At 38.4% G+C, this 25,919-nt stretch overlaps 1 protein-coding gene across 7 annotated transcripts in view; it reads right to left on the reverse strand.

Annotated features, from left to right (window-relative positions):
- Nucleotides 1-313: 313 nt before the first annotated feature.
- The window catches only part of KDM4C (lysine demethylase 4C), a 273,236-nt gene continuing 247,630 nt past the window's right edge, over nucleotides 314-25,919 (reverse strand). For 5 of the 7 annotated variants that reach the window (XM_054186216.1, XM_054186213.1, XM_054186211.1 and 2 more), the window contains 4 exons: nucleotides 24,901-25,071; nucleotides 7,684-7,803; nucleotides 3,721-3,813; nucleotides 315-1,327 (listed from right to left, as the gene is read on the reverse strand). In XM_054186216.1, the coding sequence (XP_054042191.1) occupies nucleotides 1,151-1,327; nucleotides 3,721-3,813; nucleotides 7,684-7,803; nucleotides 24,901-25,071 (561 nt within the window). In that variant the 3' untranslated portion in view covers nucleotides 315-1,150. Of the gene's footprint in view, nucleotides 1,328-3,720; nucleotides 3,814-7,683; nucleotides 7,804-24,900; nucleotides 25,072-25,919 lie in introns of those variants that run through there. The other 2 variants (XM_054186217.1, XR_008463874.1) reach the window with 2 other exon arrangements.

Raw genomic sequence — 25,919 nt, forward strand, 5'->3', positions numbered from 1 at the left:
AGAAACAGATGATGTCATTTTGTTAAAGCTCTCTTCTAGTTTCACATACCCAAGTGTTTCTGACAAATTCAGACTTTCTGCTTTCTGTGAAACATCCAAAAAGGTCAAGATCCCAAAGACTGAAGGGAAACAGAAAGACAAGAAATGGAACCACATTGTTTATCAAGTTCGTATTTTAATACCAAGCTGTGTATGTCTGTGTATATACTCTGTTGTGTTCAGGAAACCACATGCATACTGCATGTAGGGAAGCTTCTTGATTCCTATTGGTATAGAATAATAGGATCAAAAACCACATCAGCAGACAAAATGTTGCAAGTAAAAGGACAGTGTTTATTTGCTTCCTTATTTTATAACATTATTACATTGATAGAATATTAAAGGAAGACCATAATATATTCATCCAAAACTAGTCTGTTAAGCATATATATTTAAACTCTAATTTTTCATACACATAATGAAAGAAAATCATATTTTACAAATAGCTGTTTTTAATAGACCTTATCAAAAACACGTTTAAAAATAACTGCCAAAATCTGTCTCTTTAAATGTACAAAACACCTTTGCTGTGCTGAAGATATCTTTCTTAAAAGCCAAAAATATTAAAGTCAACAGTTGAGTACACATCAAACCCTACTGAAAGTAGCAGTGACATAAAAATGTAAAAGCACTGTACAACGTTAAGTACAGCTTTTGTCTCAATACTGTACATATTTGTACTTGCTTAAAAAATGTTTTATAAAAACTTTTATTATCAAACTTAACACCCTTTCCTACGTGCAGAAAAATGGAGCCACTGAAATTATCTGTTTACTAAAATGTCTCCTCTGTCTCTGTATGTGAATCTTCTCTCACAATTCAAAAGGAATTTTACCATTTATTTCAATATAAGCAAGACTGGAAGTTTTCTTCAGCATACCACTGTGCAGTCCCCCTTACTCTCACTTGGTTTCCCCCTTAGTTTCATAATGCAAAATGTTACAAAATCTTTAATACATTAACTGAAGAAATCAGAACTCAAGTACTTCAGCTTACGAGGCTGGTGTACGGATTAGTTCACTGCAAAACCAAGTGTTCAATTAAACCGAAACCAATTGCAAATAATGCCACATGCTTTTTAATCAACATCCCCCTCTCCTCCTTGCTTCCTTTACAGCCCCTTCTGGCATTTCTTCTGGAATGAGCTTTTTAAGAAGGTGCGGTATCCTGGATCATCCACATACTCATTCCTAAAGCGGGAACTCAATACTCTCTGCCTCTTCTTCTCTCCCAAGATAATATCTGTTCCATAAAACGTATCCTCGAATCTCATGTCAGAGGCTGTGGACTAAAACCAGACAATAATTACACATACAGCTTCATACAGGCCATCATATCCTGACATATTTTAGATAAGTACATGGAAACCCAGATATATTTCACTAGATCATATGAAGCTAGCTAAATTTCTGACTATGCAGCTATAACTGTTTTCAGTTATATTTTCAGTTATATTTCAGATATATTTTTTATATATATCTAAATATTACATATATATTTTAAGTGCAATATTTAAAATACAATTTCTACTTTTCCGTATCTTGCACGTACTACCCATCATTTAGTTCTCAAGGTGGAAAACAGCAACATGGAAGTGATGCAATTATTGGCCAGGTTTGACCCTAGCAGTATCAAGTATAATCCACCACTCTGTGTTATTCAGGAAAGTTTTAAGTGCAAGGTACTATGGCATGGACCTCTGAAAAGAAACCTGCACACTGCCTAATTTGCGAAGAACTGGAGTCCCAAGTTCAGTTGTTTGTCAGAAAACTTAAAACAGCTGGGAATCAACTGAAACAAAGCAGTGGGACAGCAAGTAGCAAGCCATTTGGGAAAAAGCAGTGGCAGAAAATATTTATAGAATTTGAGGCAATAGTAGGAAATCATGCAAAGGTCTGAGCACAGGCCATGGTTTGTTTTATTTAGTTGACTAAATGGAATGGTTTTAACCTATACTTAACTCCCCCCTATGAAGTTAATGGCATCAAATACAAAAAACCTAAATATTGATCTATAAAAACCTCCATTTTAAATAGAGTAGAACAAACCCAACTACATTTGTCTTGTTATCCCTAGTGAAATGCAACAGTTTACATTCTACAGAACATGCACTTCATTAAAAATACTTTTCACACATAGTCTCTAAAACAAAAAATGGTAATGGAATGCTTTTTGAGTATAATGAGAAATCCCATTAAATATAACCAGATGGTTCATTTAACATTTTTCAAGACATCTCTCTTAACCCACGGTGGAGTCAGGACACTGAAAGATGTGTGCATGTATCCCAGATACCTTGACAAAAAGGTGTCTTGCCAAGAATATTTGATCAGCGCACCTCCCATTAGAAAGAGCTCTCCTAATCTTACTCTATTCCTTCAGTAAAACAGGGCACCCTGCTGGTGAGCACTCCCTCAGCCTCACGTTTCTCTGTCTCTCTTCCTTTCCCAGCTCTAGTGTCCCTTTCACACACGATGCTAATCCCTTCCTTTGACAACCTCCAGCTTCGGAAATATACAGCATCCATGCTGGATTGGCCGCTGAGAACCGGACAAAAGGAAATGATGATAATAATGATGATGCCAGCTGCATGTGGCAAGGAGCATAGAAAAGGAAAGTCAAACTGAAACCTTCTTCAGCTTCCTCCCCACATAATGCTACGTTAGTCCACCAAACTCATCTAATCTGATGTATGGCTGAAGAATCAACTCTATACATCATGCCCCTACAACTCCTTGCACCCAACTCTCAAGAATCAGCTAATTAATGTCACATAACAGATGCATGAACAGGTAACATGTATGTGCCCACCTCCCTGCAGCAATGAAAAATATACTGTACACTGCTCTCTTTTTCAAAGCTTCACTAAAAGTATTCTTTAAATAAGAGGGAACTTTTTTATTCAGATCAGTGGATTATTTTTTGTTCTCAATTATGACAAGAGTTTTGCATCTTTATGTTTTGCTTTTACATGTTAAGAAACCTAACTTTTAACTTGCAATGCAGTTTTGAACAAACAGTTGTAGAACAGGACAGGGACGTGAGAAGAACATGGTGCTCTCCTGAGCAGACACAGTATTTAGCATTAATGACAAAGATATGTAACAGCGGTCACCTTCTCTCCTCCAACAACTGCAAAGCAGAACTTTCCTGTTTCAAACTTTGTCATGCTCTTTATGAACCTCAACACTTTTCCACACGGCATACATATAAACGACTAGCTGGTGGATGTTGTTTGAAACTGCAGGAAACTAAAAAAACGCAGTGAAGATTTGAACCAAAGACTAGCGAAATGCTGATAAGTCCTGCCAGTGACATTAGTGAGCTCTGATCAGCTGCTTTGTTTCTTAGAAAAAGTTAACTGCATTTTTACTGAATTCAATGCTTTTAAAACCACAAAGCTCTGAGAACTTGGGAAGTTTTTAAAACGTACACATGAGAAAAGAATTATGTTTGACATCAGCATTTGTCTGTTTTGGAAGAACAACTAACCATTCTCACTAGCAAATGGACACTTGTGCTAATGGTTGTGCTGATCTAGCTAGTCATATTAGTACAGGCTTCAGAAAATATTTGTCCAGTTTAAATTGAAAATCCAGAATAAAGGCAAGGATAGCATTATTGGCATTTTGAGCATATATATATATATACACTATAAAGTTATCATCAGCAAATACTCACAAAACGTGCTTTTACTCTCTTAGGAAGTTCTTCATCTAGAGTATAGATCTCTTCTCTCTTCATTACTATTTGAGAACCATCTTCAAACTCAACCTGATTTAAAAAATGGGTATTTAAAAATAAAACCATAATTTAACTCTTGCAGGAAGTTTCTGGGAATGTCTCCAAACAAAAATATATGTGCAAACACAGAAGGCTTATATACAAATATTTTACTAGCTATTTTAGTGAGGTAAAATTAGGATACAACACAAAAACTGTTATTTCTTAGGAACTGCAACAAATTCATAAGTTGAAAATAATATCTAAGCAAAGAGACTTCAAAATCAACACTACACATGAAGTAAAATTTATGAGATTAGGAATGTCAAGCAGTAACAACACAGACAACATTATTTTGTAGGAGTGACGTATTAAAATGTCTTCATGTCATTTTTATTTGCCTCTAATTTTTTTTACTTGCTTCTAATAAATAAAAAATAAATTTTAACATCCTGTGCTTCAAGGTTGAGGAAGACCATGTCAAAAAAAAGTATGAGTGACAACTAAGGAAATACCAGTTAACAGAATTTTATTGAATCTGATGGAATTTCTTTAAAATGCTCTGTTCAGAAGATGAAAAGCTTTATCATGCTTAGGTTTAGATTTAATCCAACATGAACCCCGTTAGCAGAAAATGAGAAAGGAAATGCAACTAGGTGTTGGGAATGTTAAAAAGCTGAGGCTTTGAAGCATTTAAGTCTTTTCAGTAGCTTCTGATTTTTTTTTTAATACTTCATCTCACAATTGTGAATTTCAGCTATTATCCATGACTGCAGTTTTAGTTCCCACAGAAACTGTACTTTAAAGTTTGGTATAACCTAAAAGAAGAACCATTCCACATCCTTAGGTGACTTAATGAGACCATACGAATGACAACAACAGACTTAGGTTGGAAGAATAAGCCCAAATACCTACATAGGAAAACATTAACTTATCAAAGGTATTATCATAGATAAAAATGAAAAAACATGTATTTGAACTAGTAAATAGACTGTGTTTCGTATGTTCAAATTAAAATCTTGCCATGACTATGTCAGATTAATTGAGAACAGCTAAAAAATCTGATACAGTATATCCATTCTCAAAAGTCAGGGTACAGATCTATGAACTATTAACATCTTTAAAAGCATTTATTTTTTTTTTACAGCTATTTAACAGGGATGCACAGATCTGGAATGGATTTAAAATGCACAGAGCACAGATGGACACCGAGGTCACAAAAGTCATCTGTGCTCCTTACTACCTATGTCAGAGGAACTTAAAAGTCAATTTGACTTAAGCTTGTTTAATATAATTATGGCAATTTAGGTACTTTTCCCTAGGATGCAGGAAGAGCCTTTCTGCTATTCCTGCTCCTTATTGAACAATATATTTGGTAATTTTTTTTGCGTAATAGAGTGGGCAATACTGGTTTTTGCATCACTGGTGAAAGAACTGGGCAGGAAACGAACTCTGCCAGATCCATGACATCAGAAAACCACCTCCTGAAAGGGCAATTTTTTGTTTTTACGGGTAGTGTACAGCAGCAAGCAACTGCATCAAATCACAGAATCTGGCATGTTTGCAGTATGAAATATATTGAACATTTACAATGAAGAGTAACTGTAAATTCTTCAGCTATAATTCAGCATACCATACTGTAAATAAATTTGCTGTACTGTTAAAGGCCATCACAACAACAGCTTCTCTACAACTTTCAATGGTATCATGATTCATGCAAAATATAAACCCACCATCTCTAATAGCTCCAATTTAATCCAGACTTCAGAAACTACATTTCAAATCATCAATTTTTCCCCAGCAAGTTATTTTATTTGGACTTCTGCTGTTGTATTGTGTCTGTGTGGTATGTTATTCTCTCCATGAGATTTTCTTTTATCAGGACATCATAAATAAAAGGGTCAGCTGAAATTGTTAGAAAGCAATTAATAGGGTGAACGGATAATTTAATAATCTCAAGTGAAGCTCAAAAATAAACAGTGACTGTCAGTTTCAAAAATTATCAAGACATCATACATAGACCGCATTAACAATTTCACTTGAACGCTTGCTTCATTTGGCAGGTGTAACTCTGCCTAGAGATTGTGCAGGATGCTGGGTCGTGAATGTCGAACTGGATGACACGAATTCTGGTGCATTGTGTCATAGCTCCTGCATACACAAGTACTGTCACATTCGGTACAAGTATCTCATGAACATGAGGAAAATTCACAGATTTATCCAAGTAGAATAGATGTGTCTTATTAGATCATAATACTAATTTCAGAGTCCTTTTCAGCCCCTCCTTTTGTCGTACCATCTAAGCAACCACAATAGATTTGGTAAGAGAATCTCAAGGCTGCAACAGAGACCTCACAACCCAGAAGAATGGGTATGTGTATGCACGGGTCCTACAAGCTATCAAACAGGCTATGTAGAAGGACCAAAGGAAGAACTACTAATGCGTTTTGAAGTTAGCCTTTCACCCTCCATGTAGCAGACTTCCTATAATCCGTGGCCATGTTGTGGCAGCCTCCTCTCCCGTCCTACAGATTGAAATTCTTGTTTGTCTCCGACGTCCTACGTAGTGCAATCTGGACTCCTTCTAATCTATAACCTTTGCTGTTTCCCCATGATAGGGGTTGTTACAAGGCAGTTTACTGTAATCTCTCATGGCTGTTATGCTGAGGAACTCCAAACCTTACTGAACCTCCGCATACCAATCCATTTTCCTTAAACTAAACTGCTTTCATCATACTGTCCAAGAGGTCTAAAATACGACAAACAAGTTTGTTTTGACTATGTCAGATTCCTTCATATATGAAAGATATGAACATTCATCTAGTCTACCTCACAGTACTCCTCAGAACACCAGCTGTTCAGAAGATTAAATGATTTGAAGATTAATGCTACTATAGGACAATAATCTTTATATTTTATAAAGAACTTTTCACCTTCACAATATAGTACATCTGCTAAACATAAGGGAAGAGGTAAGATTTAGAGACTAGCTCAAGGGATCAGGTATTTGAGGACTTGAGTTCGATTGCAAGTCATTGACAAAGTGAGAAGGTCAATGCAGCAAGTCATTTAGCCTCCCTGTGCCTTAATTTATCTACAGATATAATAGTAAATTTGCCATTTTTGTAGAGTAATGTGAGGCCCTCAGATGAAAAGAGTTACATGAGTGAAAATTATTATATATATATAAATGAAATGTACCTAGATTCTCATTCTTTCAGAAGTGCTATTATTATTGTGATTGTTTTATTGCAGTTTCTACCATTCACTTGGGTACTCAAAGCTGCTGACTGACTTTTCTCAAAGGCAAGCACATAAAAAAACAATTACTGTGTCTCTGAAATCAGAAGTCAGCTTTTTAGCCTTGCTTTCAGTGTTCAGTTCCCTTTTGCCTTTGCTGAGGATAAAACACTCCTTAGATTATGTGTTAATTAATTCAGAGGTGCCTCAGACAAATGAAAGTGGGGCTATTTATGCTCTTGTTTTTTGCTGTCCTCCCTTCCATCCTTTTACAAAATGCCTAAGGTTCATTGTAGTCACACACCAATACTTAATTTTGTATTATTAATTGCATAATTACCTGACATCAAATAAGAGTAAATAACCTGGAGAAAATAACAAATATTATCTTTCAATCTTAATGCTCCACCTGTTCACCTGAGTTCTTATTAAATAACTCATTTTCTTCATTTTACATGAACAGGTGAAACCTCAACTCCCAAAGAGTGCACAGCACTTGTTAATGGTTTAGACAGCTTTATTTATTAGTTTAAATGCATTAACAGTTACAATAAGAGTCCACCCTCCAGCCTTCTGCAGCTTTGAAGGTATGGCTGTCCAGTCCAATGCTAGAGTTGAATGAGCAATTTGCAATGAAGACATCTGGAAAACGAGCACATGGTAATAAATATAGACACCCACCTGATACATGTGAGCTGTGTTTGTTCCCAGATATTTTGCGCCATACAGTTTTCCATCAGGCCACTTCACTTGGACAACCTCTCCCTCTGCAGGTGGGCCCAGCTTTAGGCAGTCTCTGCTCTATTTACAAAGAAGGATGGATTCTCAAATCAGTGAGTGAGTCACTACACTTTGAAATTACCAGTAAGCTGCTTTTTACTACTTGGTAATTGGAGGAGATTTATTACCTTGTGTGTTTTGAGTTTTATAATCCTGCTAATGGGCTAACAGATGATACGGTTAACCTTTATGAAAATGAAACACTGACCAAAGAAACATTCTCTTTACAGCTTGATGCTGCATTGGCAAGGCAACATATGAAAAAATCAGACAGCTATCCGCAACTGTGATACATTTCCCCCAAAATCAATTTCCGTCACACATTGAAAATAAAGATCACTAAAGTGCAACTGCATATGTGCAGCACTTTCTCTTTTACATATTCAAGTAACTCATATTTTGTTAACCACAGCATATTTTTGCTAGTTGCTAACTTTGCTGACTGAAACATACTCTGATGGATCAAACTATAAATGGTGAGAATGCCAATGAGTTCTTTGCTTAGCTGATGGAGAAACACTGAAAGAATCCAAATGCTTACAAAGAAGAGCTAGGTGGGATTTTTCTTTTCAGAGGATATGAGGCAGGTTTTTTTTCCTGTGTTTTGCCCAAATTTTGTGCCTGGCTTGTTCAGTGTGTCAGAGCGGCACAGTTTATGCTATCTCCAACACATCCTTGTTATGGTTTCTTTTGCCCCATATCACTCAGTATGACCTAAATGTCTCATTTGCAGAGCACACTGACCACACACCCAGAACAACAGCTGTCTACGTGAGGAAATACACGAAGGACTGGAAAAGGATTGTGTCAGGTCTGTGCTCACCAACTCTTTGGAAGCTATCTGTGCCAAATACTCACCCCAACAAAGGCACCTATACTCTATACTGACTACATCACAAGGTTCGTCATGTAAATTAGCACTAATTTAGTGGTATCCTCTTGGGTGATCACACTACCTGAGCTCACTGCTAAGAGGTCTAGACTGAGAAGAGAAAAGATAATGCCAAGGATTCAGATACAAGGACTCAGTGACAAGGTCCTGCAGGACCTGGAATTATCTCAGGTTGCTGCAGTACTATTACTGTTTTCAAAGTTTCAGATTTACATAGAATAATTTACAAAAATATTGTATTTTTGACTTCAACAGTTCACTTCCAACAGAGGCCAATGATCATCATGACAAAGAATTCAAAATGTGGGTGCAACAATGCACCACAGTGAACCTTATTGGGACATTATCTTGTTATAATATCATGCTAACCAAATACAGGCTTTATAAACTGTTTTTAATCACATGTATCTTAATCCATGAATTTGATTCAGTGCATGAGAAAAGAAGTAAAAAGCTGGATTTTCACAGAGACACATTTTCCTGTCAGACAACACTCTCTCTGTAATCCCTTGGGTGCTGTGCCAAGGGGACAGCTCTAAAATACGCCCTGCGTGTTTGTCTGTCAAAGGTTGCTGTGACAGCCACAGAAAGATGTGTCCTTTCAACTTCACCATATATTTGGGGTAGTAGGTGGCATTACTGTATTACCCTTCCTACCCAGGAGAGGGAGGAGGAGAGGGGAAAGGGCAGAGGATGGCTACTGCCTGCTTTCCAACAGTGAAATTGTTGGAAATTGAAATATGACTTCTCAGGGGACAGGGATTGCTAAATACTATGATAGCTCTGACTATAAATTAAATGAGACAATATTTTCAATGCTCTCTTCTCAGTGACAACTGTCAAGATGCCTATTGTCATTACTATTATCATACTTCTTCCGCTATTTATTTAAAGTGCAAAAAGGAGTCTTGGCTAAGTGTCTCAATCAAACTTTTAACATGTATCATCGAAGATAGCAAATTTGCTGAAAATAAAAATATCTATCAACAACGTCAAGCCAAACTTCAATTTTCCAAGAACAAAATCCCAGCATGAATTGTTCCCTTTGCACCTTGCACAAGAAAAACACCTCACAGCTTCTCTAGGATAGCTAAAGGAATAGCTTATAGGGAAAATTAAGAGTTCTCATGCAGGTAACTAGACAAATAACAATCCCTTTCTCCATGTATCCCAACAATGTCTTAGTCTTTGGAACAATGTTTGGGAAACCTGTACTAAATAATTTTTGCTGATTTCTGCCAGAGTTGTTCTCTTTTATTTTCATATTCCATAACCATTTTAGAGAGTGTCTTTTTTACTGCAAAAATAATTCTCAGCATTTACTTCTGGGGAATGATTTCTTAGGCTGATAAAATTACAAAAATGCAACCTCACTTTTCCCAGTCATATAACGAAAAGTCAGACATCAAGATATGGCAACCCTTCAACATCCCTATAGCTGTAAATAACATACAGTGTGGGCTCAGTCTACACTCAGCTTGTAAACCATGTAAATTTCCCATACAATTACACAGTATATTTTCTTCTTCACATAAATAGACAAAATCATGCCTATTTCTAGTGAAAAGCTTATTCACTGAAGTGTCCAGTTTCATATTCCAGCTGTTTCACAGCTCAGAGCCCCAGCTCCAAGCATGGTCTGGTACAGAAGGTTGCTCAGGGACATGTCCAGTTGGGTTTGAGTACCTCCAAGGATGAATACTTCGGCATCTCCCCAGGGAAGCAGTCCAGCATTTGACAAGCCTCACAGTAAAAAAGTCTTAAGTGAAGAAAAATTCCATGTTAAGGAATTTCCTGCATTTCAGTTGGTACCTGTTGTCTTTCATCCTGGCACCCTGCACCACTGAGAAGTGTGTGGCTCCATCTTCTTTACTTCCCCCATCAAGTATTTATACACTTGGTTAAGATCCCCCTGAGTCTACTGTTCTCTAGGCTGAACAGTTCCAGCTCTCTCAGCCTCTCCTCATATCACAGATGCTCCAGTCCTTTCACTGTATTTGCTCCTGTATGTCCCCATCCTTCTTGTACAGGTGAGTCCGTAACTGGACACAGCACTCCAGATATAGTCTCACCAGTGCCACGTTTACAGCCATTCAAAAAAAGCTTCTTGTAAACGACAATAATTCTAAAGCTTTTCTTGTTTATTACAGGTGGTATTTTCTGGTTTTAGAAAAATTCATTTTAGTATTCGTTATATGCATTGAACTACAATAGTAAGTAATCCATTCACAATAGATGTTGGAAAAATACGTCGAAACACTGGGTTTGTCTCCTATGCTGGCACTAAGGAATTCTTGTGTACAGCACTACAGATAAAGCAGACATTTTTGCTGTTTTTCTCTTCTAATATTCCTCTGTTTTCACCACAGAAGCTGAACAATGCTTTGGTTCATTAAGGCTGGACAGAGCGTTTGCAAGTGGCAAATACTGTTGCAGTGGCAGGTGGTGATGGTTGACACAGAATAGGAAAAAATGTGGAGCCACACTAATAAAAAAGAGGGAGGAAGTCTGCACCTGAAGCATGTATTCGAATCCAGGAACTGCGAAATGTTGCAAGAATCCCAGAATTTGAATATAGCCACTGACACCTAAAGAAAATACCTTAATTTTTAAGAAGTTGAAAAAAAATATGTTGAAATGTTTTCTTAAATGAAGGCTAAAACATACAGATACTCTGGTCTAAGATGAACTTATGAACTATTGAGACTATTATCCAGAACTGTCAGAAACAGATGCTCCTTGGAGACCTATAATTTTATTTTGACAATGTTTTGCCTGGCAATTATGTTACTAATTCAGCTATTTCAAATTCAATAATTAGTTTTGAAATTGTGAGAATATAAGAGCCTTTGACTTCTTCTAGGTTTGATCCAAAGGAGCTACATTGAAAATAAATATCACTTCATTCCTTCTGAATCTAGCAGCAGGAAAAGTTTTTCATTAGCTTCTGCCTTTCAACCGTCAGCTTACAGTTCAATGTTTGATCTTTAAGGAGCTTAAACAGAATCATATCCTTCCAAATCTCATTCAGCCTTTGGTGAATGTGGAACGTGACTGGTGAAGAAGGGATCAATTAACTCCTTTAACTTGAAGTAATGGTCATAAAGGTTAAAATTGTATTCAATATCACATCAATAACTTTGGTCATTGTATCTCAAGAATTTGTTTGAAAAGAGGAAAATGCAGCCCATATGGCATCTCTTAGAGGAGTTATAAACCCAACAGTAGTCAAATATTTTAAAATGTTCCTAGAAAACAACTCAAATGGAAAAATGCCAGTACTTGAATATTCAAATCAGGAGGTAACTTCATCAGATCACCTGGCTCTTGATAATTGTTTTAATGATGTGCTCCTACCCTGACTCAAGAGAGGACAGAAGAGTTGTGATGATGAAGGTCCCCAATTCGATCCCACAATTGATAACCTAGACTAGTATGTTTTGTTTTAAAAGCTGCTTTTGCCTCCCATTCCTACTTTTGCATGAGCATTCTGTGGAACTTCTCTTATTAGGATGAAGAAAATCAATCTCCATTTTGATCAGACCAGAATATTTTCTGTGGGAGATTACTGAACTCAGTTCTCACAGCTGTGCTCCTACAGTGGGCTTAATAGAGAAAAAGGAGAATGAAACATTGTGAGGTATAAGACATTTGCAATCTATTAAGTAACAGTCTGAAGACCCTCCTCTACAGCTGATGAGTATTACTGGAGACCAGTTTTCCCTGAATATAGCCCTGAAACATTCATATATATCTATAAAACAATACAATGAAGATGGAGATTTCTTTTTCCGTGTATAAAAAAATTAAGGCCAAAAACTTGGAAAGATATTGAAGAAAAATCAGTCTATAGTGTACATGTTAAGTGGGAATATTGTCTGCAAGGGATTCACTCTTGAAGTTTACTCTTATTCACCACTAACCATCTGATTAAGCAGAATTTTTTCCCTTATAGCCGTGCTGTTTTAGAAATCTGAGGTTTAAATGATGCAAGTTTATGAATGTAAATTAATTTGTTAGACATGCAGAGCAACGTCTTCCTTTTCTGAATCATTTCACTCTTTTGGAACTTGTTAAATAATTTTCAAATCCACCATAACCAAGAACATGCTTCCACCCATTTCCCATGAGGGCATCTCTACAAAATCCACAACACGGAGCATCAAACGGTCATCAAGTATTAACCAAGACAGCAAATATAATCACGCCGGCACCTCTGTCTTCAGGAGAGTGTCTGAGCAGCCCCTGTCCCATGAACAACCTCAGAAACTCCTATTTTGTTCTCCTCAACACCAATAGAATTGTTTATCTGTTTAACTGGCAGACACAGCGCTGAGCTACGTTATTTTTCAGATCACTATGGTGATTCAGACTGTATTAAAAAAATAAAATTGTTTACTTAAATTGTATTCAAATTACAGCATTATTCTCAATATCACTTAGCAAAAATTTCTACATCTCCTAGACACTCCTGGGTTTTACTTGCTGATTTGCTTTGTTTCCAAAACAAAGCTCAAAATTTACCATTGTCTATTCAAATTGTTGTCAAATACCACTGATAGTATAATTGGCATAACAATACAGGGCTAAAGTCGTTAAGTGTGGCTCTTGCAACAGGTTTTGTGAACCAGCACATACTTCTAATCCTATTTTTGCTGGATAGCTCTGTAACACAGCGACAGAATGAAATACACATGAATTTTATAAATTATTTTACTCAATGGTACAGGAATAGTATAAATATACATAGAACGCGACTGTCATTATTTTTGCTGGGATGCTATCAGTTTAAAGACAGTTTAAATGTAAGCTCAAAACTAGAACTTGTAACAATTAGTTTAGCTGAACATATTTTTCATCCTTTGAAGTTACTCATTATTTTCTGTACCATACAACATCAAAGCCCTCTAGGAAGACATATTCCAATCAATCAACAGCAGTCTTGCAGGAATACTGTGTAAGAATCCATTTCGTTGTGCTGCTGCAGCTTTCTGTATCAGAGGGTTCTTGTGAATCCCACTATGCTGTTGTCATGCAACTTGGCAAGAAGGAATGGCAAAAGGCAGAGGTAAGCAGCAGCCTGGCTTCAGCCCTGTTATGTGCCTGGTGATACAGATCCCCTCCGTATTGTTCCATCCCTCATGCACAGGGGGCATGGCACAATATTGTAATCCTCCTCCTGGCAGATGGAAAGCTCATAATCTCGCCCCAAGGTTTCAAAAATCAAAGAAAAACTGATATCTAAAAGAGGAACTAGAGCCAAATCACACTCTGTAATTGCAATAAACCTGGCCTTCCTATCAAGATATTTTTTTACTATCATTCATCTCATGTTTTTTGTAAATTTATACATATTGTTAAAATCAAACGGTGAAATAGAAACTGTCCATTTTCTGTCATCCCCTGCATTGCTCAGATCCGTAAGAATGACGCAGACGTTAGTACTAGTCTATCTAACCACAATTTGCATGGAGCAAGCCATAGTATTGACTCATTTGGACTTTCATCCTAGAAATTCCATGGTTTCTGAAAAATAACTTAAAATTCATGCATGGTCTCCAAAACTGAATAACCAACACCTCTATCCTCCTATTTTGGAGGAACTGAAATTAATTTCACAGCAAATTCAATTCATAGAACATTCATTTCAATTTATAGCAAACAAGCATTCTGATATTAATCACGAAATTAACAGTTACTTCTCACAACACAGACAGCACACACTAACTACATCTGATTTTCATTTATAAGACTTCAAGTGGATTTCTAGTCCCCAGATTTACAACACGAAAAAGCAGGAAAAATCCAGGCCTGTTTATCGGGCTTTTGCACAGAAATTGGCCTCTGGCTGACTTCAGTTGAACTGCAGCAGTCGTTTCTAAAATTTCCCCTTAAATTAGGACCTGAGTTAAATTCACTACCCGACTTCATTGCTACTAGGGTACCTACCATGAGAGCCAGCTCTCTGTACTGACAGGAACCAGCTGAAGGTGGTTTGAGAGGGAAGGAGTAGAGAAATGAGCACGGGGTGACGGCACTGTCAGGAAGAGTTAACTCTTGCTGTACAGACCCTACAGACCCACAAGAGAAAAAGGCTCCTGCAGCAGAGCAGGAGAGGTACCTCTGAACAGTCCTGAGGATGGAGATGCAATGTCCCCAAGGCCATTCTGTGAAGGCACTTGTCCACGTTCCTTCAGCTAGCATTAACTTTCAGTGTGAGTGCTAGCGATTAAGCTTCCATAGCCACACTCACCAGCGATTGTTTCATAAGGAGCATAAAATCATAGAATGTGTTGGGTTGGAAGGGACCTTTAAAGGCCATCTAGTCCAACCCCCCTGCAGTAGGCAGGGACATCTTTAACTAGATCAGGTTGCTCAGAGCCTCATCAAGCCTGGCCTCAAATCTCTCCAGGGATGGGGCCTCCACCACCTCTCTGGGCAACCTGTTCCAGTGTCTCACCACCCTCATTGTAAAGAACTTCTTCCCAATGTCTGATCTAAACCTACCCTGCTCTAGTTTAAAACCATTGCCCCTCGTCCTATTGCTACATGTCCTTGCAAACAGCCCCTCCCAGCTTTCTTACACGCCCCCTTCAGGTACTGGAAGGCTGCTATAAGGTCTCCCTGGAGCCTTCTCTTCTCCAGGCTGAACAACCCCAACTCTCTCAGCCTGTCCTCACAGGAGAGATGCTCCAGCCCTGCAGCTCCAACATGACTAATGGGTTCACAACTAACACCTCCGACTTGGAAAAGCCTGTCATATAGATAAATAACATACCACAGCTGCAAACAGTGAATGTATCTACCAGCATCATTAAAGCGGAAGTGGAGAAACAAATCGTGGAAACTCTCTGAAAACAACCGCTGATCTCAACAGACTGTCAAACTGTGTTTTTCTTTTGGGAGCTGATACTATACGGTACTTAACGCAAATTTTTAGAAACACAGAATTAGGTTTCATATGTTCCAAGACAATTTGAATGAAAAGGAGAGTGGTAGCTAATTTGCCACAGTCAGAATTTTATCTAAACAGGAACAGCAATTTACACAGTGTATTAGCATTTGAAAGAGCAGGCCTGATTCCCAGGAGTGCAATTCTGGTTTTGAATTGGTATAAATTCAGTGAAATCACCAGATTAACAGAATAGTTACTGTAATTCAATAAATTTAGCCTTGGATCACAGAATGCATAGTATAAAAATACTTTGAATTTATGTAAAATATATTGCCCTTAAAATGCTACTGAATCTTCTCTTACAAAGTGAATATATGCTTTCACCATACGAGGGAAACTGAAAGACAAATTGGATCACGCATTTCTGAATACATCTAAAAATTTCTTACTTTCCATTCGGCTTAGAAAGTTACTATTTCAACTGTTACATTGCCTTTCAGTAAAGTATTAATAACACAAATATATGCGTAATATTAATTGAGAGATGGAGAATTGCCCGGATTCTGGGCAACTCTGTGGGAATTGCAGAATGTGGCTTAGGATGTCCAGGATGGAACCGGACATCACAATAAGGTGCAGGACAGAGGACACTGAGGAAGCCTTAACTGGGGGTACGATATACTACTATGGGACAAAACTCAGCATCAGCAGTAGGAAGATGAAGTTGGCAAGGAGAGCAGGACGTCTGATTCACTGTGCCTGACTGAAGTACAAGGCTCCTTTAGTGCAGCAGAGAACCCGTGCTTATGTTTACATTAAAGTTAGATGAAACTCTGAATCCTCTGGTACGACCTTGTATCCTGCCCACCTATATATTGGTGAAGGCCTAAAGTTTTAAAGTTCCCAGTAAATCAACTGCAGTCAGACAAGTGCAAAGACCAGCTCATGTTCCGCTCCTGCCCCTGCCTCGGGTCATAACACACATGAAGGAAAATGCTCCTTCTTCCCCCTTCCTAACACCCTGAACACACACGGCAAGGCTGGAAATAATCTACTTTTGAAACACACAGCAATTAGAGTAAATTACCAGATCTGAAAATCCTGGGTTACTTCAGAAAAAAGGTGGGAGGGGAAATAATGCTCCTCCCCAACTCCCAGCAGCCCGAACTCATCTCAGCAGCTCCTCTGCGATTCCAGGGATTTCACTGTGCTCCACATGCTCATCATGGCTGTACTCGTGCTCCTGGACATGGATGCACACTCACTTTGCAAGCACAAGAAGCAATGAAATGTCTTTCTGTCTCTTACCTGCTTCACTGCAGAGTCAGCCATCTTACCATAAACTGCAAAGTAAGGGATTATCTTCCATTTTGTTTCTCCTGATGAGCTGTGGGGGCATTACCTTCAACTCATCTAAAATCATTATTGATAAGGATCCATAAAGTATTCCATTACAAAGTGGAAAGAACATTATACACAGGAAACTGTGTAAAGATAATACTCATATTTGAATTTAATTTGCCTTTAATCTATCCTATATTCATTTTATATGCTTATCTATTAAGTTATCTGTCTTTCTACTGTAACAGGAAACAAAGAAAAGCAAGACCTGCAGAAAAATCACTTCTGTTCTCCATAATGGAGTAAAGTGAAAGTAACTCACTTAAATCAATACGGTTATATTACTGTACAACAAGTTTCAGATTAGAATAAGACTATTGCCTCTCTTCATGTTTTGCAGTTTCAAGAGTTAAACAATGGAATAAAAGCCTCCAGTCTGAAGCCTTAGAACTTAGTCTGTGTTTTCAAAAAGTTTATTTTAACTTAGTAAGACCGCAGTTTTAAAACCAGGAATTGATTTGTGTTAGTATTCAGAAGATGCAAACAATGATTTGCACGTGCAAAGCATAGAGTTGTGATTAATGGGGTGAAATCCTCTTGGCAGCCGGTCACCAGTGGTGTCTCTCAGGGCTCAGTTTTGGGGCCAGTTTTGTTTAATATCTTTATCAATGATCTGGATGAGGGGATTGAGTGCACCCTCAGTAAGTTTGCAGACGACACCAAGCTAGGTGGGAGTGTTGATCTGCTTGAGGGTGGGAAGGCTCTACAGAGGGACCTGGACAGGCTGGATCGATGGGCCAAGGCCAACGGTATGAGGTTTAATAAGGCCAAGTACCAGGTCCTGCATTTCGGTCACAACAACCCCAAGCAGCGCTACAGGCTTGGGGCAGAGTGGCTGGAAAGCTGCCCAGCAGAAAAGGACCCGGGGGTGCTGGTGGACGGCCAGCTTAACATGAGCCAGCAGTGTGCCCAGGTGGCCAAGAAGGCCAGCAGCACTCTGGCTTGTCTCAGGAATAGCGTGGCCAGCAGGAGCAGGGGAGTGATGGTGCCTCTGTACTCGGCACTGGTGAGGCCTCACCTCGAGTGCTGTGTTCAGTTCTGGGCCCCTCTGTACAAGAGGGACATTGAGGTGCTGGAGCGTGTCCAGAGGAGAGCTACCAGGCTGGTGAGGGGTCTGGAGACCAGGTCATATGAGGAGAGGCTGAGGGAGCTGGGCATGTTTAGCTTGGAGAAGAGGAGGCTGAGGGGAGACCTCCTTGCCCTCTACAACTACCTGAAAGGAGGCTGTAGAGAGGGGGGTGTTGGCCTCTTCTCCCAGGTGACTAATGACAGGACCAGAGGAAATGGTCTGAAGTTGCAGCAGGGGAGGTTTAGATTAGATATTAGGAAGAGTTACTTTACTGAGAGAGTGGTCAGGCACTGGAACAGCCTGCCCAGGGAGGTGGCTGAGTCACCATCCCTAGAGGTATTTAAGAAACGTCTAGATGTGGCACCTCAGGGCATGCTCTAGTGGCAGAGATTGTAGGGGGGTTTTTTGTGTGTATGGTTGGACTTGCTGATCTCAAAGGTCTCTTCCAACCATGAAGATTCTATGATTCTATAGCATTCTGTGTATCAGCGCTTGCAAATCCAGTGCAAAAGTTCACAGTTACAAAACTGTGTTAAAATAAATTTCTCAGCTCACACAAACTTGAAATAAATTCTTTAAAACATATATACATACTTAACTTACTGGAGTATTTCTCAGAACAAGAATGCAAAATCCTACACAATTTTTACAAATCTATCTCACCAGGAACAGAAACCCAATTTTTCTCCTCAAAGACATGTCATGCAGCTCTCAAACTTGCTTTCCAGAATTTTTTCAGAATTGTCTGTCAGTGGTCACACCATACAAATTGCTGAGTAGTAAGTTCAGCTACACAGCAAGTAATTTTATAATGCTGCAAAAAAATTGTACCATCCCAACATGACTAGTGCATTATTCAGCTCAGAGACTCAATGTTGTCTCAGTTAAGAAATAAATAAAAAAAAGTTTGCTAAACGTATTATAATTCATTAGGTCTGTTTTCCCACATTACGCAACTAGTTCTGAGGACTTTTTGACTAAGTTTATGCCAAATACGATCTATCCTCTTGTTACCTTCAGAAATGCATTGCTTGCTTTTCTACTCCACATTCTCAGAAATGGCTGGTGATGTTGACACTGGAGTGCATCCAAAGTATCTATAGTTTGCCCAGAAAGAGTGTGAATTCAACAGTTCTAATTTCCTCAGCCATTCTTTACAGATTTGCATGCCAGTATAATAAAACTGAACAATAAACTGTTATTGTCTGTCAGAAGTCTAGAAGGCAGGTAAGCACTACTATTTAAAGTTTTGATTTTAGCAGGCAGACAAGCAGAAAACAGTTGTCAGAAGAGGTAAAGAGAGAAAGGCATACAGAAGATAAACCACTGCAAAAAAATGCTGGAAACTAGTCAGGAATAATGCCAGACAAGGTTGACGGAGGAAAAGTTACATACATCTGGTTTGTAGGACGGATTTTCAAAAAAGCACAGCATCCTTTGGAAATTACTAGGGCTAGAATCAAACCTTCTATTTTTTATATCCAGGTGGACATTAATGGACTGTCAAGACTTACGTGCTAGCCTAGTATTTACAAATGTCCATTGTTCAAGCAGTATGGTTTTTCAAAAGCAGAAGTAAAACATGCAGAAATTGAGAAGCTGATTGAATGTCCACTTAGACATTTGCAGACACGTATTGGTTGTACCACTGAAAGTCAGTAGTCCTGAAAAAGTCATTAGGCAGAAGTCCTTGTAAAGAAGTAAGACTTTGTTCTTGAAGGTCTATCCTGGGCATTGACACTCAGAGCCCCCCAAAGTGTTACCTTTTCTAACCTGCACATGCATGAAGTCCCACCTACATAATGGCACATCATGGTTTTAAAGGGAACTCATGTTCCCTTTAGCTAGCATGTGGAGGAAATAATTTTTGAACAACCATCCAGATAAATCCAATTTGTTCTGCATCTCAAAGTAGGATGAAGTAAATCCATTCTGTCTCTCATTAGTCTAATAACACTATCCTTGGGACAAACTGTATTCAGCCTGACTCCTTTCCCTGTACTGTACCCCAATTAGCCCACCTCGTCTTGAGCAACTTCAAAGAGTATACATGCATATGCAGCTTCAAACCCCTGACAGATATCTAGGCCAGGAAGGATCATTCAGAATCTCAGCAAGTCCACATCACCAAGAATTGTGTGGACACTAGAGTGTGGGTCATGAGATGTCAAAGCTTTCCTTTCATAATTTTGCAGGGGTGTGAAGTAAGCATTTGTGGGTCAGGACAGATGTAGAGGATTGCAAAGAAGGTCCCTCGCTGAGAAAAGCTGGGTTGTTTGGCTTTCTTTTTTAATAGCTTCTCAAATTACATTGCTATCATTCTGTCAGCTTTTTCTTCAAATACTGGCAACTAAAATGTGCTCCATTTTATTACAAAGAAAGCAGAGGATAATAATTTTGGGCTTTGTGAAATTTAGGTGCACACTGTAAGAAGTTGTAGCCTTCATGATAATTTCAGTGAAATACTTTGGCTGTCAGAGTTCTCAATAGCCCTGTTCCTCCCCCCCCCGCCAGTGGTGAATTTAAAGTATCAATGGACACAGAAAAATAGAGCTTAATCTCCTCTGCTCTCTTCACTCTGAAGGCTCTCTTGGGTCCACTACTGAAAGAAGGTACTTGCATAAGTACCAGCATCATTCCGTTAAGGATTCCAGGTATCTGTTGGCATGTTAAAAAATCCACTATTTGGTGCATTTTTTTCATGCTTGAATTTTTTTTAGGTAAGGTGGCATCCACTTCAAAAAACAGTGGTAGACAAAAAAAATCAAGCAAGATGTTGAATGGACCAACCTGACACATGCAAAAATAATTTCTTGTTCCTGCTTTTGACAGCTGCAGTCTGAATGCCTTAACCTGAACTAATATACACCTTTTCAAGAGTATGCTTTTTGGATTTTATCGGGACCGCAGAAAATTAGCATAATGTGGTTGCACAAAAAAAGTCATGAACTCCTGAATACAGCATCCAAGTGTCCTTCCAAACATATCTCACTTCCTTAGCTCTTCAGATGCTCTTGCTTGTAAGGAACATTTACAGCAGCATTCCATAAACTACAATACCACTTAGGATGATATTCAATCTATAGATTTTAATAAGTAAAATCCATTTCGGGGTTTGGGCATGACAAGCCCCAGATCAGCTTTACCTTCCCAATGGAGAACCTCTACATTTATACACTTAACAGGAAACTAAAACACAGTATAGGTATATCATGGCAGCAAGAGTATGTACACTCATTTTTGTTTAACTAGTTTGCTTGGTAACTACAAGGTGAAACCGTGACAGCAAAGAATTATGTGTAAACTGGTCACTGGAGGACCAGGGTACTTTCTGCGGTAAGCAACCTGTAAAGATGTCTACTGTTTCAGGAGAGGTGTGTTCAGCTCTCCTGTAATCAGACCTCCCCACAGACTCAAATCATGCTTGACTCCACAATCTATTTTTCTTAATTCCTCTCTTCCTTGCAATCAATATATTTTGCTGGGATCTTTCTGCCCCGACCAAGTATACTAGAAGGTCTCCCTGTTTAGCTGAGGTTTTAATAAAGTAATGTGGGAACAACTTCATCCTTAGCTCTAATTTCAGATTACATATATACGTATATATATTTTTAATATATTTGCTGTTAAAGCATTATTGACAGCCACAATATAGAGAGAAACAACTAAAACTCCTAGCTTAATACCCAGAATACTCATTTCTAGTAAACTGCCAAGATATGACAGTGAAGATACATCCATCAGGTACTAACAAAAACCCAAAACCACCCAACTGTGGGACACCCAACTGAGTAGGTGAAAAACCGAGACATTTCCTAATGCCTATCGTATGAGGAGCAGCTGAGGGAGCTGGGGTTGTTCAGCCTGGAGAAAAGGAGGCTGAGGGGAGACCTTATCGCTCTCTACAACTACCTGAAAGGAGGGTGTAGGGAGGTGGGGGTCAATCTCCCAAGTAAAAAGCAACAGGACAAGAGGAAACAGCCTCAAGTTGTGCCAGGGGAGGTTTAGATTGGATATTAGGAAAAATTTCTTCACCGAAAGGGTTGTCAAGCATTGGAACAGGCTGCCCAGGGAAGTGGTTGAGTCGCCATCCCTGGAGGTATTTAAAAGGCATGTAGATGTAGTGCTGTGGGACACGGTGTAGTGGTAACATAGCAGTATTAGGTTAATGGTTGGACTTGGACGATCTTAAAGGTCCCTTTCAACCACAATGATTCTGTGATTCTAATTCTATAATCTGTAAACTGACATCAAGCCTGTTGGGCAGGTCAGTACTCCTCCTGGTGCTGAGCTAGGGGCTGTGTGACAAGTTACAGAGCATTCACCCTTCAAGAAGTGGCAAGTGGCACACATACATGCTGTCTGCTGGTAGCAGATACTCAGGACTGCAGCATATGCACTCCCCACTTGTGTGCACGCATTCTTAAACTAACTGTTAAAACTGTCATCTCACCTCCTGTAAGATATCACCCTCACTGCAGTCTTGCCATGACTTAACAGGCAAAGTGGGGAAGTTTTCCTGCTGTTTCTTCCAGCAAAAAATTGTACCCTTATACTTCTTTGCACCCTCTTACATCTGCTGGGTGGATGGAACGCTGACTGGTTAGTATGTCAACAACCTATCTTATGGCTTTACACATTATAATTGAGGAGTAATTGTTCTAAGAAATTCTGACAAGGTAGGAATCAGGTAGAGCACCCAAGAAATAGCTTGAAATAAGAAGAAAAATCTATATAGTTATGCCTATATCTAACACTTACAATTAAAAAAAGCGTCAGCTATATTTAGCAAATGCTAACACAAACCAATGAAAATACATATGAGAAGAGACCAATGCATACCCTGCTTTGGTAGTTATTGAATGCTCACAAGCAAACAGAGTTTCACGAAGCTTTGAGACTGAAATTTCCCTGCTCCCTGTATTCCTCCTTAAAAATAAATCACTGTGTCTGAACATCGGAATTGTGGTCTATTATGAGCTGAGCTGAAATTATGTAGTGGATTCAGCACATACTGGAAAAGCAGAAAGCTCCTGCTATCTTTGTGAGCTAGTTGAAAAGTGAAAACAGATTAGAAAAATAAGTTCTTCAATAGGCAGCAACATTGCTTTCACACCAGATTTGATGAATAAGTCCTCCCAGAGGCACTAACACCTGATACGCACATTGCATGGATTAGCAAGTTTTAGTCCAGGCAGAAGAAAAAACAGGTTTTTTTCCCTTCCAGTAACTGCTGCAGGTATATTATCTAATGAAAACACAACAAGATTTCTCTAAGGAATGTGAAATTCGTTTGGTGTTTCCATCAAACAATTATATGTTGTTCATCCACTATCTGAGAAGCACTGAGGCATATCCAGACTTGATTACATTTATTCTTAGCTCCAGATCAGACTATCCCACTAGGGTGGCAAGCAGTTTCTCATCTCTGCCTCACCAGATCCTTGATGCAGGCATACACAAAAGAGGAGTTTCTAATAACAATACAGCCACATTTGCTTAATATCTTGATCATCCTAAATCAGAATGTCTTTGATCATTAATGGAGCCTTTCAGAGTGTTTCGAATTAAAGGATAAATTTTCAAAGACGTGTAACAGGGATTTGCTGACTGTCTTCTATTAAGACCAGTGGGAGGTAAACAGCTCAATCCCCATACGCTGCTCTGAAATACATCCTTTTAAATATAGCATTTTCAAAAGGCATGAACCTTTTCAATAACTAAGAAGCTTCTAAGAAAAACAGTATCGTTTCCACTGATGTATATGTCAGCTAATGCTACTTCCAGGAAAACATTAGGCGTGCAGAAAACAGAACAGTTCAAAGACTTTCACAGAGGAAGAATATGGAGTACTCCTAGGAGTTGTGCCCCTTGAGCTGCAAAGCCTCTATTCTTATGCACTGCTGCACATGCCAGACTCTCCCCCTCTACATACAGAACAGGACACAGGGCTAAGTGAAAAGTGGTCTTGCAACAAACAGCACTTTTGCATATCACGGTACACTGAACTCTAACTTGTAGGGATTATTAGCAGGAGATACACCAAAATATCAGTTCAGCACAAAAAAAGACTCAGATGAGCCTGAAGGTAAACAAGGATTAGAGTCATACCATGAGAAAGATGTCAAGCCGCACCTGATGAACACAATGAAGGTTAATAGCCAGTGTATTCATCTAAAATCTGGCAGGAAACAGAATCTTTCCCCAACTGTCTGCAAATTTTGTTCATATGTGCTAAGTGCACAATGTGGTCCCTAACAGTTACGAAAAACATGGCAGTTTATGTAAGTGCACAAGGGAAATCAATATCTCAATTGCTTTTTGGAAATGCAATGAACTACACATTCCTCTCCCTGATGATTTTTATCATTAATAATGCAATATCACAAACTAAATATCAGAAGGTGTAAACAAGTGGTTAGAACAGATTCTTGAGAGCTATTCTTTCCATTACAGCAGGATTTTTCTATTCAGCAAGGAATTTTTACAAGTTATCTCTGAGAGACAGATAAGGATATATGGAATTCCCTCTCTCATATCCTTTATTAAATACATATTTCTTATTTAATTAAAAGACTTTGTAAGATTACTTTTGATTCATTTGGTCAAATGACAAAGACTAATTAGAACAACCAAGTTTTGGAAGCCCATTAGAAAATAATCATTCTCAGCAGCAAAAGTAACAAACATGAACTGAATATTAAGACATTACCTCCTCAAGGTCAAAAGAAGTTGTTCAAGAGGTTCTAACTCTCTAATTAAAAAAAAAACACAAACCAACACAAAACCAAACGAAACAAACAACAAAGTAAAACCCACAAAAACAAACCAGAAAGAACAAGTACCTGAGAAAGTACTTACCACAATGTCTTCAGGAAAAGTATCCAGACTGAAAGAGCCATCATCAAACATGACTTCATAGAAAAGTTGAGATGTCACTCCTATGACTCTGCAACTATAGTATCGTGTATTCCTATGTTTTGCAATGACCGTCTGCCCAACTGTAATGGCTTTCTCACGTGCTTTAGCTCTCTTGAGAAAAAGAAAGAATTTACAAGTCTTTTTAAAATACTGTCTTACACATCACAAATTTATCAGTGTCAAAAAAGAACTGATAGCAGTTCACCACTTGATATAAGAACTTCAAATGCAAAATCGTTCCTTCCAATCACAATCACACAAATTCGTTTTACATACAAATTTTCTGCATCTTATGAGAAAACAAATGGCATCTGAAGAATAACAAATCACAGCACTCAAAAATATTTTTGCAATTGATGTCTTCTAACTATTCCGTGTTAGATTAAAACACTTACACAATTAGCAATATTTTTACATTTTATTTGTAGAATAATTTGTAGAATTTGCCTGAAGAGGTAAGATGTGATGAACACAGACTATGGTCTTGCACTGTTTTAAGTGATGGGATTTTTTAAGTACTGAATTTCAGTAGGATTCTTCATAACTGCTTAATATTTTGTTTTATGGGATGCAATAACTAGATGCGTATCCAATTCTTGTAAGATCTGTCTACAGCAGTGTCTCTGAGTAACTTCTTAACCCATACTGTGCAGAAGTTTTGCTTTAAAACTTCAGACAACACCAATCACTTCATCAGTTATTTATGTAGTAAATCAGTAACAATATTTATTTCTCACTTTTAATTTCTCAGAGTTAGTTATGTTAATCAGAAGAGCAGCAGGGTTGTTGAACTATACAAAAATTCTACATCAATAACTGCTTGATGGATTCTATAAATACAAAAAAGAATGGAACCTTGCTCCAAAGCTCACATGACGCAGACAGCTGTTACACATCAACTCCAAACCAATTTATTCCCATGAACCTTCCACTTAAGAAGCAATCTTCTTCACCAGGAA

This window comes from Rissa tridactyla, chromosome Z (assembly GCF_028500815.1).
Source record: "Rissa tridactyla isolate bRisTri1 chromosome Z, bRisTri1.patW.cur.20221130, whole genome shotgun sequence".
Taxonomy (NCBI): Eukaryota; Metazoa; Chordata; class Aves; order Charadriiformes; family Laridae; genus Rissa; species Rissa tridactyla.